Here is a 13,529-nt window from a genome sequence, read left to right as displayed (position 1 = left end):
GAATCCAAAATGTGTAAAGGCCCGGTCCCACTGGCCGATGGACACAAAACGTATGCAAAAAGGACACAGCGGACGAGCAAAATTTCGGGGGTGGCTCTATCCGTTTTCATCCGCTCCAGAAATGGACAAAATTGGCGAAAACAGAACGGAAAAGAACGGACGTGGGTAGTATATAGCGGGGATGTTAAACGCATGTTCATAGGAAGCCTAGCGGATGAAAGCGGATGGAAGTGGATGACAGCTCCGAAGGGGTTACCGGTGATAACTGAGAAGCGGATGCATAGCAGATGAAGGGGATGCATCACGTACGCCTAACGGAAACAAAGGGGATGTTGCGCAGATGTATATCGGATGCAGACCGTTCACTGCGCATGCGGGGGGTATGAATTGCGTCTGCTCCGCGGATATAAAGGGATGCAGCACGCACGCCGTCAGCATAAAGCGGAAAGACGTGCTGGCGGCTACATCGATACATCTCTACTACTAGATGATTTTCTCCCCCTTTTTATACAAAATATCGATTGTCCGCTAGGTGTCCTTCTACATACTCTAGACATACTCCAGACATCCTAAATATACGAGATACATCCCAGATATAAACGCTTTGTCCGTTTTGAATACTTTATATACGAGATGCATACGCTTACATCCTTTCTATTTCCATGCTACTAACGATGAATAGACGTTTCATGTACCTTATCTTTCCTCCCTCTTTCCGTTTTCAGCTGCAGCAGATGTGAGTTGCGAGGATGCCCAGAGGATGCAGAGAGGATACAGCAGACGTTTAACGGATGATGATGGACATAGAACGTTTGTTGCTCGTATATGTCGTGGATTTACATCGTACACGGCGGAAAGTTCATCCGTTCTAAAAGTTTTGTGCAGCTCAAAACTTTTTGCGCGGATGAAATCACAGTGGACGGATGCTCGATGGATAGAGCGTATGAAGCACGTATGCAATAAGTACACAACGGATGCATAGCGTTTTCCAATGGATGGCAAAGATTTTTTTACGTTTTACATCCTCTTTGCATCCGTAAGTGCAGTGGGACCAGGCCTTAAATTACAAATGTTTATTTGAAGCTGGTGACTTACATCAACGAGGTAATCAAAAACTCGGGTGTAGAGTGCTTTTGACAAAGCATCGCGTGTAAAGCTGGCCTGCTCCGTGTTCAGGGTGACAAAAATGGTCTCAGTCTTGCCCCCCCATTTACTGTCCATGATCCGACTTGTCAGCTTCTTCTTCAAGCCCTCCTGAGATATTCCCAAAAGAAAGGCTGGGAAAGCAAGAACTGCACAGGAGTGATAGAAGAGAAAATCAAAAAATGTCAAGATGTGATGCATCTTTAAAATGACAGCAAAGCATACAAGAGAGAATTAAATACAGATATAATGTTTATTCTATATGCTTGCATGGAAAGCATGATGTGACATGATTTATACTTGGTAAAGCTAAGAATAAACAGAGTCTGCTGAAATTCCCTGTATGCTCAAGTTGGGTTTTTTTCCTCAATTAAAAAAAAAAATTTGAAATTAAAAGTTTTAGACAAGCAGTCGTTGCTCTCAAACAACAGCTTTGCCTTTGACCTATAATATTTGTATGGTGGGCTGGAAAAACCCATCAGATATCGCTATAGGTGATGTCTGGCAAATTATTTTTCTACCTAGAACAATTTAATAACTCGCCTTAAATGACAAATCTATGTCAGCAAAACACTGCAGAAATTGTTATTAATGCTATTCATTAAGAATTTTTTTCTAAACTTTCTGGAGATCGCCCTGTGATGACCTGGCGACTTGTCCAGGGTGTACCCCGCCTTTCGCCCGTAGTCAGCTGGGATAGGCTCCAGCTTGCCTGCGACCCTGTAGAAGGGTAAAGCGGCTACAGATAATGAGATGAGATGAGACTTTCTGGAGATCGTGTTGGGTAGATGAGTAGCCAGTTTAACAAACACTGCTGTAAAAATGAATGTGCGCTATTTAAAAACCAGGCAGGGTGTTATAGACAATTTTCATGGTCATATTTATTATTTTTTTTACGACATGTTAATTCAAGTACAAATGAAGTCAATAAATAAACTGTTAATCAGTGTGGTATTGTCTTTCATTAAGGTCAAAATGGAAATTTTTAAACACCGTATTCTCCCTTTTGGCAGTAACCAGACTTTAAAGGAACAGTCCATCGTACTTCCATAATGAAATATGCTCTTATCTGAATTGAGACGAGCTTATCCGTACCTCTTCGAGCTTTGCGCGACCTCCCAGTCAGTCAGACGCGCTGTTACTCCTGTTAGCAATGTAGTTAGGCTCAGTATGGCCAACGGTATTTTTTGGGGCTGTAGTTAGATGCGACCAAACTCTTCCACGTTTTTCCTGTTTACATAGGTTTATATGACCAGTGACATGAAACAAAGTTCAATTAAAAAAATTGAAACGTGGCGATTTTCTATGCTATGGAAAGTCCGCACTATAATGACAGGCGTACTAACACCTTCTGCGCGCTTCGACAGCACATTGATACCTGCACTAGGAGTGAAGGTATCAATGCGCTGCCGAAGCGCGCAGAAGGTGTTAGTACGCCTGTCATTATAGTGCGGACTTTCCATAGCATAGAAAATCGCCACGTTTCAATTTTTTTAACTGAACTTGTTTCATATCACTGGTCATATAAACCTATGTAAACAGGAAAAACGCGGAAGAGTTTGGTCGCATCTAACTACAGCCCCAAAAAATACCGTTGGCCATACTGAGCCTAGCTACATTGCTAACAGGAGTAAACAGGAGTAACAGCGCGTCTGACTGACTGGGAGGTCGCGCAAAGCTCGGAGAGGTACGGATAAGCTCGTCTCAATTCAGAAAAGAACATATTTCATTATGGAAGTACGGTGGACTGTTCCTTTAAAAATTTCTAACTTGACTTTTTTTATTTGTTGTTTATTATGTAAACAGTAAAACATTTCCGTTCAGGAAATCCTGTTATTTTTAACAACTTTATATCGTAGAACAGGGCTGTCAAACTCAATCACAGAACCTACTCCGCCCATGTGAAGGCCCTGGAAGCATGGTGTAATAACAGCCAGTTAGAAATAAAATGTGACAAAAACAAAGGAGCTACTCTTCTGTATGAAGTAAGGCCTGACAACAGAGCCAGTCTCACTCAATGGTCAATGTGCTGAAACTGTGCAAACTTTTAAATATCTTGGCACATTTCTTGACTGTCAGCTGTGTTTCACTGAGAACACAGATTATATTTTTAAGAAGAGTTCTCAGAGACTCAACCTTCTCAGAAGATTGAGCTGTCTTGGGGTTAGCGCTCAGATTTTAGAGCTTGTGTACACAACACATCTTGAAGCACCATCGAGAACATCCTGACCAGCTGCATCACCGTGTGGTACGGCGCCTGCACCGTGTCCTGCTGCAAGACTCTGCAGCGCATCGTGAGAGCAGCTGAGAGGATCATTGGTGTCTCTCTCCCTTCTCTTATGGATATTTATAACTCCCGCCTCACCCGCAAAGCCATCAGGATTGCAGGTGACCCCACCCACCCATCTCACAGCCTCTTCAGCCTGCTGCCGTCGGGGAGGAGACTGCGGAGTCTCCGGGCCAAAACCAGCAGGCTCAAGGACAGTTTCTTTCACCAGGCGGTCAGGAGGCTCAACTCCCTCCCTGTTCTGCCCCTCCTCTGCCCCCTGCCACAGATTCTGCCTGCACACCCCCCTGCCCCCCTTCAGCGTCTGACATGTCACCCTCACAGTCCCCCCCAACACATACACACTGAAGCAAATAAACATTCAAGGGCACTTGAGGTATAGCAGGTAAACATGAAATAAGCAGAATAAACAAACTACTAGCTATTAAGATGAGGTAGTGCGGAATAGTGCAAATGAGCGAGGTAAAGTGAAATGTGCAGTCCCTGAGTTCAGTGTGTGAATGAACGTTGTGTGCGAGTGAGTGAGTGCGTACATACATACTCAACGTTCATTAACACACTGAACTCAGGGACCGCACATTTCACTTTACCTCGCTCATTTGCACTATTCCGCACTACCTCATCTTAATAGCTAGTAGTTTGTTTATTCTGCTTATCTCATGTTTACCTGCTATACCTCAAGTGCCCTTGAATGTTTATTTGCTTCAAAATGAGTGTTTAGTCTATGTCTAGTTCTTATACTGTTTGTGTTGTTTATTTCAATTATTCTATTTTTATCTGAGTGTTTAGTCTGTCGAGTTCTTATCTCGAGTGCTTATACTGTTTGTGTTTATTTCAATTATTCTATTTTTATTTATGAGTGTTTAGTTTATGTCCAGTTCTTATCTAGAGTGTTTATACTGTTTGTATTGTTTATTTCAATTATTCTATTTTTTATTTATTGCACTGCCTGTTTGCACCGTGGGTCAGAGAGGACAGAAATTTCATCTGTGCTGTATGTCGAGCATGTATAGCATATTTGACAATAAAGTTGACTTGACTTGAGAGCATCTTAACATTCCATCTCCCTGCTTGGTTCGGACACTTAAGGTGCAAGTGCAAAAATAAATTAAATAGGATTGTCAATGGCAAGCAAAATAGTGGGAAAACCCCGAAAACCTCTAGCTAACCTCTACACTGAAAGACTGAGGAGGAAATCTACAAGAATAGTGGCAGACTGTTTCCATCCTTGTTTTTAGCCAGTTTGAGCTTCTGAAGTCTGGGAGGCGCTATAGAGCCCCTCTGGCTAAAAGTGTATTTAAAAAATTTTATTCCAAATGCCAGTAGCATTCTTAACTCAACAAAGTGAGTGATCCACAGACACTGATAACTGCTACTTGTCTTATTTTATTCTATTTTGCACAACCCTCTGTGTTTGTTGTCTGTGTTGCTGTTTGTGAAGTTGTGTTGTTGAAATGTGCGTTGTTTGCATGTTGTGTGTGATGGTGAGCCAAAGATTATTGTCCACCAAGGTGGAAAATTAAGACTTATTCTATTGGGCCAAAATTGGGAAAAAAAAAGTCTAATGGCCCTTTTCCGCTACCCTTTTTCAGCTCACTTCAGCCCAACACGGCTTGCGTTTCGACTACCTCAGAGCAGCACGACTCGGCTCGCTTCAGCCCTGCTTAGCACCCAAAACTCGCACGGTTTTGGAGTGGGGCTGAAGCGAGCCAAACCGAGCCGAGTGGGGCTAGGGGCGTGAGGAGACACTCCCCTGTGCACTGATTGGTGAGGAGGAGTGTCCTCACATGCCCACACACGCCCCGCGAGCACGCTGGGATCTGTAAACACCGCAAACCCGGAAGAATAATAATTACGAATTACGAGAATTTCTGAAGCCTTATGCGCCTCGCCTCATCTATACGCTCTTGCCAGTATCTGTTGGCGTTCTCGGTGACAACAAGCCACAGCACCAAGACCAGCAACACTAACGACTCCATGTTTATTGTTTACTATCCGGGTCGTGAGACTACCGCTTAAAAGGTCACTGATGTCACTGTTTGCGCCGCCTAACGACATCACGTGACGTCCACCCACTTTCGCCAACTCCACCCAATGTGTCCACCCACTTCCAGCCAGCACGGTTCAGCGTGGTTGTAGTCGAAATGCAACTCCAACAGCCCCACTCAGCTCGACTCAGCCCGACTCAGCACGGCACGGCTCAGCCCAACTCAGCCGCGTTGGTAGTGGAAAAGCGGCATAAGTCGCAGGCCAAACAGGATTAACATTTATTGAACAGTCTAAAACTGACTATTTTAAATCAGCAATATGAATTTGAATAGCCAGAATACAACTTTTTCCTCAACACATTAAATAAAATATAAAATTATTTTTTTCTTCAAAAATAACAATCAGGCAAAATGAGAATATTTCAAGCTGATAAATTTGCAAATTTTTCAAATAAAAACGGATGTCAGCAAAAAGTCCAGAAACAAAGCTATTTAGTTTTCTCTCTTATTTCATTTCTCCGAGCCAGATGCTTGGCATCTTTTCTTGGCTGCAAGTTCATTTATATTTGGGGTTAGGCTCTGAGCTGTGGAAACTCCCAAGATGGAGTGGAGATGTGCATCACTGAGACAACTTGTGTGTGGTTTTGTTCATCTTCATCACAGAGAAAAGTTGCTCACAAGGGTATGTACTACCAAACATGCAGGAGCATTCGAGCAGCGTGTAGGTGGAGTTGGGGCATCGTGTCAGGAATGAATTGGGGGAACTGTGCGGGCCCCACAGAGTCATACTTTTCCCCCCCAAGTGTCCCGTTACACTGGAGTTCTATCAGTTCCATCTGGAAGTTTGCCGGAGCTTTCTCCACATCAACTGCAAATGGACTTCTGAGCAGTTCAAAGTTAAAATTTCTGCGCTTCAAAGTCAGCAAAGCGCCGCGTAAACTCAGTGCGCAGCATGTTCAGTTTATCAGCAAAAAGCGCAGCTGGAAACACAGCAGCGGAGACCTGGTCTGGGATTTTTTTGGCAACATGGAAAGTTGCATAAGTTCCCTTTTTGCATCTGCGTCTCCCACAGGTGCAACTTGACTTGAAAAGCTTTCACTGCATCATACATGTCCGTAATCACACGGTCCCATCCCTGAAACTGGAGGTTTAATGCATTACGATGCTTCGTTACGTCGCACAAAAAGGCCAACTCAGACAGCCACTTTTCATCCCGGAGCCCTGTTGAGGCTTTTCCTTTACTTCCCATGAACTGACAAATTTCCTCACGCAGCTCGAAAAATATGCTGAGCACTTTTTCTCGATTCAGCCATCGCACCTGTGTGATAAGGCACATCGCCAAATTCAGAACGCATTTCCTCCGGAAAAGACTGAAACTGCTGGTGATTTAAACCTTTGCCTCATATAAAGTTAACTGTCTGTGTTACAGTGCATACGACATGTTCCATCTTCAGGACTTTGCTGCACAGCGCTTCCTGGTGTATGATGCAGTGATGCACGGTCAGCTCACCTGTGCAGTTCTCCCTCTGCATCTTCTCCCGCATCCGTCCCACCAATCCACTCTTTTCCCTGCACATCGCAGGCGCTCCATCTGTCGTCAGTCCCGTAAGTTTGTCTCAGGGACAGTTTCATGTCATTCACACATTTAGATACTTCTTCAAATATATATGTCTTTTCCTATGGTTGTGTCGTGCATTGGTTTAATACCCAACAGTTCCCCTGTAACACATAAACTGGAGTCCACTCCACGGATGAAGATTGCCAGCTGTGCAGCGTCAGTCTTGTCGGTGCGCTCATCCACAGCAAGGGAATAAGCAATCAAGTCTTTTCCCTTTTCCATCCACTGTGCTTGTAACTCAGTGGCAAGCTCACATATCCGATCAGCAACCGTATTTTTGCTGAGACTTGTATTTGAAAATGCTCGCTTTTTATCTGGAACACAAGACGTTGCACACTTTAATCATGCAGCGCTTCAAAAAACTCTCCCTCCGTAAAAGGCCAGGCTGATTTGGCTCGCTTTTCTGCCACTACAAAACTAGCTTTCACGGCAGCTTCACTTTGTGATTTTGCGAACATAGCTTGCTGTAACACCAGACTCTTTTTAAACTCTTCCACCTTCTCTAGCTTCTGCTGCATGTCCAGGTTTTTGTACTTGTCTTGATGTTTTGTCTCATAATGTCATATGTTATATTCTTTAATTACGGCCACATTAGCTCCACAAACAAGACACGCAGGTTTACCTCCGATGTCAACAAACAGGTACTCTGCCTCCCATCTGTTTTGAAAATCCCTGTTTTCAAGGTCCACTTTTCATTTGGGTATTTTTTTGGGGGGGGGGGGGGGGGCAGGCTAGCTTAAATGTCACTGTAAAAAGCGCTGACTGATGCTTTTATCCGCTGACCACTGATTAACGTGTCACTGGCAGCGCAGGAAAACGGGTTGGTGCACAGGTCTTGACCTGCGTGGTCGCTGTTGCAGTGCATAGTGGGATTTGTAGTACGAGTGGTGGGAGTGCTATTTACCAGCGGGCCATTAACAATAGCCATATGAAATCATATCCGGCCCGTGAGCCCCGAAATAGAAAACGATAATCTCACAGTGATGGATTTTCCCGGGCTGCCACACATCTCTATCAACAGTTTATTGTATGAAAAAAAGCCGCAGCTATACAAAGTTTCAAAAACACACGAAGAAATTTGAATGGCAAGTCAAACATCAATATTCGTGTGGGGCGATTTACTGATTTCTGCCTTCACTAATGCATCAGATCAGTATTTGGTTCTCTCAGTTAAAAAGGTATTGAGAGGTCCTGCTCACTTCAAGCATCCTGTGTATAGACAATCTTCATGAGATTTTATTAAGATATGGGTTATTGCATAACAGTTGTAATTACAAATGTGTCCAATTCTGTCCCCAAAAATGAGATTTAATTTTCTTAAAAAGGTTCCAACTTCAGCAGTCATGGAACATGTACTTAATAGCAATGATTTTGGTTGTCAAATGTCACTTGAAGGGATGGATGTATTTATAATTTTATAACGTGGCTAAAGTGCATCTCAAACCTGAAATAGCTTTATTTTTATATATATATATATATATATATATATATATATATATATATATACACACATATATACATACACACATATATATATATACACACTATATATATATATATATACACACTATATATATATATATATATATATATATATATATATATATATATATATATACACACACACACACACACACACACACAATATATATATATATATATATATATATATATATATATATATATATATATATATATATATATATAAAAAGACAATATAATAATCCGATATACTGGCTTATATACGGTGTCTTGCAAAAGTATTCATCCCCCTTGGTGTTTGTCCTGTTTTGTTGCATTACAAGCTGGAATTAAAATGGATTTTTGGAGGGTTAGCACCATTTGATTCACACAACATGCCTACCACTTTAAAAGTGAAAATTATTGTTTGTCACAATAAAACAAGATGGGGGGGGGGAACTTTGTAGAGCAGGGGTGTCAAACCTGATCCATAAAGGGCCGTGTGGCTGCAGGTTTTCATTCCAGCCATGCAGCAGCACCCTGATTTGGCTTATTCAATCAACTGACACACCCACCCTTTAATCAAGGGTGGGTGTGGCTGCAAGTATTTGACTGTGTGAAGACAGTTCAGTTGATTGAATGAGCCAAGTCAGGTGTGCTGCTGCATGGCTGGAATGAAAACCTGCAGCCACAAGGCCCTTTATGGATCAGGTTTGACACCCCTGTTGTAGAGCCACCTTTTGCTGCAATTACAGCAAGTCTCTTGGTGTATGCCTCTATTAGCTTAGCACATCTAGCCACTAGGATTTTTGCCCATTCCTCAAGGCAAAACTGCTCCAACTCCTTCAAGTTAGATGGACTGCATTGGTGTACAGCAGGGGTTTTCAAAGTGTGGGAGAGTCAGCCCCCCCTCGGAGAGCAAATAAACAACAGCGCCCCCCCCTTACAATTTTTGTTGTTGCTATACTTAATGTCCCATTCGTATTTTTAAAAAAATGGTTGTTGTACACATTATTTTTTTCTTTTTCACATTTTAAACATCTGTGCTTTTTTTTAAAACATCTTGTTTTACACATTTTAAACATCCCATAGCATCGTTAGCTAGCACCTCTTGGCTGACAACACACTGTGGCAGTGGAGCATCTTCAGATCCAGTCCATGAAAATCCAAACTTTAAATAATCGTGGTCATAATTCCTTCTTTTTCCAGTCCCCCAGGATTCCGCGGGCCTTTTTTGTGATTGTTGCGGGCTAAAATGTCTGATGTTGCGGGGGGTTTTCCAAAAAAATTGCGATGAAAGTTGTGGTGTTTTTTAGGATTTTGTTGCGATTACATTGCGGGAGGAAGTGAAAGTTGCGAGAAATTGTTGCGATTTTCTCTTTTTGTGATTAAAATTGAGTGATATGTTAAATATTAAGTTATTACTGAAAAACTATTGATTAAAAAAACAAAGAGAAATGGTCCTATAAACAACTTTACCAATATAAAAGATTACCAGGACTACAAAAATGCAGAAAAATCGGCTTTACTTATCCAAATGCACCTGTTGGTTCAAAAGTTAAAGTGCATAGACCCTCACAGCACAACATTAAGTTTCCTTAAAATATAATATAAATGCCTCAGCTTTCATGTAAGAAAAAAAACCTATTAATACTAGTACTGTGTGCAGGCAGTCTCTCCTGAAGACTAAATTAAACAATAATTATAAACTAATAAAATAAATGGCTCAGGCTTCAGAGAAGAAAAAACAATTTGAACAGAATCTCACAGTATGATGCTGAAACTACCTAAACAATGGAAAATAAAATACCATTTTGGCAAAAATGTTGGCATCCATTAACTTCTTGTATTAAATAAAAAAAAAAATAAAGTGCACACAGTCCTTCACTGTAAACATAACACACTTTCAGTGTTGCCAGATACTGCTGACGTTTTCCAGTCCAATATGTTCAAAACCCACCAAAATGCACTTGAAATCGTTCAATCTGGCAACACGACGCGCATGCTGCTTCTCTTGAACACACGGAAGTAAGGCGGAAGGTAGTTTGTCGACGTCACCTCAAGATGACGCCAACGATTGGTCAAATTTGTGGGAAAGCTGCGGTGATTGGATATAATTGCAACACCGCCCTGAATTTGCGGGGATTGGTTGAATTTGCGCTGAAGTTGCAAATCGCAACATCCTGGAGGCTCTGTTTTTTTTGCTTGGCCCAGACTTTGTCTCCTCACTCACTGTAGCTTTAGGTACTAAAAACCGATCCATTTTGTCTCTCACGTTGCGCCCCCCCTGAAGAACTCTGGCGCCCCCCAGGGGGGGCGCGTCCCACACTTTGAAAAGCCCTGGTGTACAGCAATCTTTAAGTTATGCCACAGATTCTCATTTGGATTGAGGTCTGGGTTTTGTCTTGGAATGGCCTAGTCATTTTAAAATCTTTCCCTTTAAACCACTCCAGTGTAACTTTAGCAGTTGTCCTGCTGGAACGTGAACCTTCGCCCCAGTCTCAGACAGGTTTTCCTCCAGAATTGCCCTGTATTTAGTGCCATCCATCTTTCCATCAGTCCTGACCAGCTTTCTGTCCCAGCAGATGAAAAAGATCCCCACAGCATGATGCTGCCACCACCATGCTTCACTGTAGGGATGGTGTTTGGTTTGCACAACACATGGCATTTCCCATGATGGCCAAAAAGTTCAATTTTAGTCTCATTTGACCAGAGGATGATCTTCCATGTGTTTGGGGAGTCCGCCACATGCTGTTGGGCAAACTCCAAACATGTTTTCTTCAGCAATGACACTTTTCTGGCCACTCTTCCATAAAGCCCCACTCTGTGGAGTGTACGGCTTAATTGGTCCTATGGACAGATACTCCCATCTCCACTGTGGATCTCTGCAGCTCCTTCAGTGTTATCGTTGGTGTCTTTGTTGCATCTCTGATTAATGCCCTCCTTGCCTGGTCTGTGAGTTTTGGTGGGCGGTCTTCTCGTCAGGTTTGTAGTGGTGCCATGTTCTTTCCATTTTGCTATAATGGATTTAATGGTGTTCCCTGGGATATACAAAGTTTGGGATTTTTTTTTATAACCCAACCCTGATCTATACTTCTCCACAACTTTGTCTCTGACCTGTTTAGAGGCTCCTTGGTTTTCATGTTGCTTGCTTAGTAGTGTAGCAGAGTCAGGGTCCTTCCAGAACAGGTTGATTTAAACAGACATCATGTGACACTTTGTACACAGGTGGATCTTCATCAGCTATGATAATTATGTGACTTATGAAGTGAATTGGTTGGACCAGCTCTTACTGAGGGGTTTCATATGCACACTCCAGATTTCTGTTTTTTCATCTTAATTATCGTTTGTGTCACAATAAAACAACAATTTTCACCATTAAAGTTGTAGGCATGTTGTGTAAATCAAATGGTGCTAACCCCCCCAAAAAATCCATTCTAATTCCATCTAGTAATGCGGCAAAACAGGATGAACACTTTTGCAAGACACCATACATTGATATTTTGGATACTATATTAAAACGTATTTTATAAATACATGGATTTTCATATTCATGGGAAAATGTATGGATTATAATGACTACTGTTAATGTATTGTACATATAGTTACTATAGAAGAATATACTAAACATATGTATTATATGCAAGTACTACACTGTATACTTCCATGACTATAAAAATACACAATTTAAGTAACTGTATAAATATGCCTGTTCTTTTCATTTTTTTTTACAAACAACTGCTACTAAAATAAACAGTTGCATAACATCCACTAACACTTCAAAATAAAAATAAATTATAGCTTTAACAGCTCTGTGATACTTACAATCTTCACTGCCCACCACAGCATAGTTGCCCTCTTCTCTGAAAGTGATGTTACCCAGATGAAGAATCCCTGCCACAATCTGCAGCACAGCATCCTGTTCATCCAGAGACAAACCTATAACTGACATGGCCTCCTAAAAACACAAAGAAAAATGGAACACGTTCCTAATATTAGAGTGGTCTGAACATTGGATCTGCAGAAAAAAAAATAGTTAGTAAAAATATGTTCCAAAGATCTCAAACACACCATGGTGTCAGAGAACTCCTTCTGGTCATTGATGTCGTCCACAGTGTAGGTACCAGACTGGTTTAGGTAGAAGTAATAATCAGGAGTGGTAACGCCCAAATTTTCCCTCTGATCTTTGGTAGCCCCTACCAAAAGCTGTAGAACCCAGAGATACATTAGGAAATTAACTGATAAAAGGTTCTGTTCACATACTTTTAGCCACTGGTTCTCAAAGTGGGGTCCAGAGACCTCCAGGAAGCACAGACAGAGGGTCTGTGATTTTTACATTTAGTTACACATTTCTCTTTTTATTTCAAGAAAAAAAAGGCCTATGGCTGCAATAAATAATACTGTACACATTAAAATAATGAGCAATGTATTTCAATATTTGGATCATCTTTGGAAGGGCTGCATGAAACTTGCATGTATCTTACATCTAAAGGCCCGGTCCCACTGGCCGATGGACACAAAACGTATGCAAAAAGGACACAGCGGACGAGCAAAATTTCGGGGGTGGCTCTATCCGTTTTCATCCGCTCCAGAAATGGACAAAATTGGCGAAAATTTGCGAAAACAGAACGGAAAAGAACGGACGTGGGTAGTATATAGCGGGGATGTTAAATGCATGTTCATAGGAAGCCTAGCGGATGAAAGCGGATGGAAGTGGATGACAGCTCCGAAGGGGTTACCGGTGATAACTGAGAAGCGGACGCATAGCAGAAAGAGCGGATGCATAGCGGATGAAGGGGATGCATCACGTACGCCTAACGGAAACAAAGGGGATGTTGCGCAGATGTATATCGGATGCAGACCGTTCACTGCGCATGCGGGGGGTATGAATTGCGTCTGCTCCGCGGATATAAAGGGATGCAGCACGCACGCCGTCAGCATAAAGCGGAAAGACGTGCTGGCAGCTACATCAAGAGATCCAGATGATTTTCTCCCCCTTTTTATACAAAATATCGATTGTCCGCTAGGTGTC

The 13,529-nt window shown here is 42.0% G+C and overlaps 1 protein-coding gene across 1 annotated transcript in view; it reads right to left on the bottom strand.

Moving 5' to 3' along the window:
• The window catches only part of myo1eb (myosin IEb), a 46,342-nt gene that overhangs the window by 22,688 nt on the left and 10,125 nt on the right, over positions 1-13,529 (bottom strand). The window contains exons 8-10 of the mRNA XM_060922374.1: positions 12,569-12,703; positions 12,323-12,455; positions 1,096-1,292 (exon numbers count right to left, since the gene is read on the bottom strand). Coding sequence (XP_060778357.1) covers positions 1,096-1,292; positions 12,323-12,455; positions 12,569-12,703 — 465 coding nt within the window. The remainder of the gene's footprint in view (positions 1-1,095; positions 1,293-12,322; positions 12,456-12,568; positions 12,704-13,529) is intronic.

The sequence above is a fragment of the Neoarius graeffei genome, chromosome 5 (genome assembly GCF_027579695.1).
Source record: "Neoarius graeffei isolate fNeoGra1 chromosome 5, fNeoGra1.pri, whole genome shotgun sequence".
Classification (NCBI taxonomy): domain Eukaryota; kingdom Metazoa; phylum Chordata; class Actinopteri; order Siluriformes; family Ariidae; genus Neoarius; species Neoarius graeffei.
This window is presented reverse-complemented; position numbering and strand designations above follow the sequence as displayed.